Here is a 5,538-nt window from a genome sequence, read left to right as displayed (position 1 = left end):
AATGAATTAGCAAACTCGTTAAGATCCTTAGTAGGGTAGCGAATTTCCTCATGGACTACACTTTCTACCTCCCCTCTAGGAGCCTGTTTTGCTTTTGCTTTGAGTCTGGGGAGGTTAATGAAGATTCACTGGTTAGAAGTCAGAGAAGAGTGAATGAGATACAGCTGGGTTGAGAACTTGCTTGATATGTACCTAAAGTATCCTTCTTTCTTTTCTTTTTTTTTTTTTTTAATTTTTGGAGTCTATTTCCTGGTATTAGGACAAAGAAAACTACTCATTTGTTGTTGAAGATACAGTCTTCATCCTTTCAACTTTGAAGTGACTCCTAAATTTGAAAATAAGACAAGTTCCTTGCAGACTACACCAAGATATATCTTGTTTCTTTATTTGGCTTGAGTAATTTTATTGGGAAGTAGAGGTCAGTGTACTTAAAGTTATTATTAAAAAGTTGTATTTGTTGCAGTCATTTTGTAGTTTTGACATTTGTATTCTTAGTTGTAGATTATGGTTTGGTGATTGTACCCTCATTTGCGTTCTTTATATAGTACATTTTCTATACTTATTCCTATCTTCAACTTAGTAAATTCTAAATACACACTAGACATGATACTACACAAAGATATTTCTTCTCCTTAACATAAAACCAAGAAAATGAGAATTTATATCAACATAAGCTTTATATATACCTATAAGAAAAAGAAACCTTTTTCTGTGACTGAATTTTCTTTTGGTCATAGATTTTATTTTAGCAATAGAAAAACTTACTAAGAGACTTTGAATGATTCTGTTTTATACACACACACACACAATATGTAAAATGCACATGGCCCAATTTATAACAGGTAAAGGTGGGTATTAATCGAGATATCAAAACATGATCCTGAAGCAGAGAAAGCACAGTTCATCAACACCTTGCAAAACTAGTCAATATAAAAGAGGAGAAATGGTTTAGGCTTGTTATAGCATTAATAGACTTTGAAAACATGATGTTGATAATTTTATGCTGTTTGAGCCTGGCATGACTTAGTAGGCATGTAGAGAACCTGCATTTACTACTAGGAAAGCAGCATTTGGGAAGCAGAGGCAACAGGATGGCCTCTAGATGAAGGCCAGATGGGGATGGGGATGGGGGCATAGTTCTGGTCCAGTCAGGACTGCAGAGCCATACAACATTTAAAAAAGCATCCAAGTGAAATATGCCATGCTCAAAATACCACAGTTTTAATATATGGTATTCCTCTCTTGAAAGTTGGCATATAACTCCATGGTATGTATATTGCATAAATTACCCAATTGTTGTGCTTGAAGTGGCTTACTATTTTCAGTTATGAAATTTCATGCTCTGATGACTATCTTGGTGGCTAAATATCCAGGGCCAAACTTTATTGGGATTCTGTAAAGAGTGGAAAATAAAATCTTATATCATCTGTGGATTATCAATCTGCAAGTAAATGTTGCCACAGAGTTGGCCCTTCTCTGGGTTTTATCAAAACACAGTCCCTGCAAGAGATTTCCTGGTCAGAGGCCCACTTCCCTTCTCTTGTGGTATTGATCCCATAGAGGACATTCTCCTAGGCCTGAAGAGCCCAACCTTATGTTTCTCATTCATCCTGTGTTTCTTTGCAGCTGCCAAGAGATTACTGTCACCGTGATAATGGCCAGAAAGCATGCCAAATGGCAGATAGGAGGTTTTGCTGCAGGCGCCGTAGCATGGTTCCTTTGTATTGTCTCTATGGTCCTCCCTCAATGGCGAGTGTGGTTATTTCAAGATCCCATGGATTCCAAGCATGGCATGACCTTAGTAGGCATGTGGAGAACCTGCATTTACCACCAGGAAAGCAATTCTACCTTTACCCGGGTGTGTTACAAATACACCTACCAGGATGACTTCATCCCTCTGGATATTCGAGTTGCCCAACATCTGCTACTCATCGCAAGCTTTCTTGGCATTATTGCCACAATCTCTGTCATCGTTGCTCTTTGGAAATTAAACTCAGGGAGACTCCGGAAGAAAGCTACCTTCAATCCATTCCGTCTTCCAGGAATTCTGAACATCATTGCTAGCAGCTTTGTCTTTCTTTCCATCTTGTACAATTACTTATCGATCATTCGCAAGGATGGGATTGCCTTCCCCCCATCTTTCCACACACCCTCCTTCCCAGATCATCAAAAAATTGGCGCTGCACTGGCAATGGCAACTCTATCCTGTTTCTTATTTCTAGTAGGTGGAATAATTCCCCTTTCTTTCACTCTTCCCCCACGTTCCCGACTGCGCTATACTATTTAAAAGTAAATGTGCAACTTAAAGACTTGAAAATCTAAAATTACCAGGAGTTATCACAGGCATTTTTCAGATACCTACTTAAAATTTCCAGATTCAAAACCATGTCCAATGATGACAAGTGGCCATCCTATTATTTCTTGCCTTGTGGTAGCTTCAGTAGTTCAATTGGCTTATGGATTTTCATTAAATAAAATATTTCCCAATTAGTTTTATGAGTTCTGGATTTCTTTTTTTACTGCTGCTGAGGGTAAATAATCAAGGCACAGATTAGATGTATAATGAGTGTTAGAAAACATGGATAACTTACATCATCCTTTATCTAAATTTATGAAAATTAAAGCAGGCCTATTTCTCATGTGATAATAATTGCAACTCTCCACCACTGCAAGTTCCCAAACTGTGGTACACATTGGTGTAATGAATATCCACAATGCTTTTGTCAAATTACCTGTCAAGGTTTTCCACATATTACCTTGCTTTTTCTTTTAATCTTTTAAGTAGATGTTTCTTTTTCTAAATTTTTGTAATAGGAGACATCTCATCCAAGCCTTTCTTCTCCATGTACTCCACTTTTATTGTTTACAAACCATTTTCAGAGGCACAAACTCTGCAGCCAGTTCCACAAGACTGAGAGAAGGCTCCATTCCCAGGTGCTCTAACATGCCCAGGATCATAGGATCAGAGGTGAGGAGGGCACAACATCTGTTCCAAAACCAAGGGGAGTAACTGGGACCATCGGGATCCAGGGACTCAGGAACCCACCCAACCAGTGGCTCCAGTTCTGTGCTGGTTTACCTTGGATGCAAACTCTGTAGCCAGTCACACAACACCCAGAGGAAGCTCCACTCCCAGGCCCTCTAACAAGGCCAGGATGGCAGGATGGCAGGATGACAAGATACCAGGATCCCAGGAGCTTGTTCACACCAGGATATCAGGGTCCCAGAGGCAGCTTGACTCTGAGGAACTCTGACAGAACCAGGATCTCAGGATAACAGGATCCAGAAATCATAGTATCACAGAGACTCTGAGAAGTTCTGACATAACCAGGATCACAGAAAGGATAGACTCCAGTCAGATACAGTGAGGATGCTCATTTAGGTGCTGATAAGGAGGAACTGGGACAAGATGCTTCCAGTTTCCTTCTGTGCCCTGAGTTGATCCTATGTCACAACACTCCATACCCAAATTCTGTTGGGATAGAGCTGGCCTCCCAGAAGTGCAGACACAACTGTGAGCACAGATAGAAACTGGAAAGATCCTGTCCCACTTCTGCTTAGAGGGATCTTCCTGTAGCACTCAGGACACTGGAACTGAGAAGCAGCCTGGGACAGGATCCTCCTGGCCCCGTCTCCATCTGCACAGGGAGCTGATCCTGTGCCACAGCTCTCCATACTAAAATGCCACCCAGAAAGAACTGGTCTCCCAGGAGTGCTGACACACCTGTGAGCACAGGGAAGACCACCACTTCTCCTCTAATTCCCAAGAGGGAACCACCCAGAGCCATGGGACACATGAACCAAGGAATAGCCTGGGCAGTATCCTTCCAGTTTCTATCTGCATCACAGAGCTGACCCTGAGTGAGCCACAGCTCACCATACGCAAATTCTTCCCAGAGAGAACTGGTCTCCCAAGAGTACTGACACACAGGCTTGCAGGAGGGACATACTACAGTCAGACACAGCAAGATCAGCTAACACCAGAGATACCCAGATGCCTAAAGGCAAGAGCAAGTACATAAGCAGCAGAAACCAAGGTTACTTGGCATCATTAGAACTCTGTTCTTCCAATATAGCAAGTCTTGAATACAACATCACACAGGAAAAATCAAGATTCATATCTAAAATCACTTCTAATGATGATAATAGAGGACTTTAAGAAGGACGTAAATATCTCCCTTAAAGAAATAGAGGAGAACGCAGGTAAACAGCTAGAAACCCTTAAAGAAGAAACCCAAAAATCCCTTAAAGAATTCAGAAAAACACAATCATACAGGTGAAGGAATTGAAAAAAATCATCCAGAATCTAAAAATAGAAACAATAAAGAAAGCACAAAGTGAGACCACCCTGGAATTAGAAAACATAGGAAAGGTATCAGGAGTCATAGATGCAAGCACCACCAACAGAATACAAGAGATAGAAGAGAAAATCTCAGGTGCAGAAGATATCATAGAAAACATTGAAACAACAGTCAAAGAAAATGAAAATGCAAAAAGCTTCTAACCAAAAACATTCAGGAAATCCAAGTCACAATGAGAACACCAAACCTAAGAATAATAAGTATAGAAGAGAGTGAAGATTTGCAACTTAAAAGGCCAGTAAATATCTTCAACAAAATTATAGAAGAACACTTCCATAACCTAAAGAAAGAGATGCCCATGAACATACAAGAAGCCTACAGAACTCCAAATAGACTGGACAAGAAAAAAAATTCTTTCAGTCACATAATAATTAAAACCCCCAATACACTAAACAAACAAACAAAAAAATTAAGCAGTAAGGGAAAATTTTCAAGTAATATATAAAGGCAGTCCTATTAGAATTACACCAGACTTCTCATCAGAGACTATGAAAGTGAGAAGATTCTGGGCAGATATCATACAGACTCTAAGAGAACATAAATGCCTGCTCAGGTTACTATAACCCACCAAAACTCTCAATTATCATAGGTGAAGAAAACAAGATATTCCATAGCAAAACCAAATTTACACAATATCTTTCCATAAATCGAGCCCTACAAAGGATAGTAGATGGAAAACAGGAACACAAGGAGGGAAACTACACCCAAGAAAAAGTAAGAAAGTAATCTTTCATCTAATCCAAAAGAAGATAGCCACACAAACATAACTCCACCTCTAACAACAAAAATAACAGAAAGTAACACTCTTTCTTAATATCTCTTAATATCAAAGGACTCAATTTCCAAATAAAAAGACATAAACTTGATATGTAAACAGGACCCAGCATTTTGCTGCATTCAGAAAATGGTACAACCACTCTTGAAATCAGTGTGGCAGTTCCTCAGAAAATTGGAAATAATACTACCTGAGGACCCAGCTATACAACTCCTGGGCATAAACCCAGAAGGTGCTCCAATATGGAATAAGGACACATGCTCCATTATGTTCATAGCAGCCTTATTTATAATAGCCAGAAGTTGGAAAGAACCCAGATGTCCCTCAACAGAGGAATGGATACAGAAAATGTGCTACATTTACACAATGGTGTACTAGTGAGCGATTAAAAATTATGAATTC

The 5,538-nt window shown here is 39.6% G+C and overlaps 1 protein-coding gene across 1 annotated transcript; it reads left to right on the top strand.

Moving 5' to 3' along the window:
* Positions 1-366: 366 nt before the first annotated feature.
* Positions 367-2,403, top strand: LOC110287314 (claudin-34-like). The gene is made up of 2 exons (XM_021153972.1): positions 367-418; positions 1,627-2,403. Exon 2 carries the CDS (start codon positions 1,655-1,657, stop codon positions 2,285-2,287), a length of 633 nt encoding a protein of 210 aa, XP_021009631.1. The 5' UTR covers positions 367-418; positions 1,627-1,654; the 3' UTR covers positions 2,288-2,403.
* Positions 2,404-5,538: the final 3,135 nt, after the last annotated feature.

This window comes from Mus caroli, chromosome X (genome assembly GCF_900094665.2).
Source record: "Mus caroli chromosome X, CAROLI_EIJ_v1.1, whole genome shotgun sequence".
NCBI lineage: Eukaryota > Metazoa > Chordata > Mammalia > Rodentia > Muridae > Mus > Mus caroli.
This window is presented reverse-complemented; position numbering and strand designations above follow the sequence as displayed.

Excerpts from the sequence above, each read along its gene's own strand:
- LOC110287314 (XM_021153972.1), top strand. The coding sequence starts at position 1,655 with ATGGCCAGAAAGCATGCCAAATGGCAGATAGGAGGTTTTGCTGCAGGC.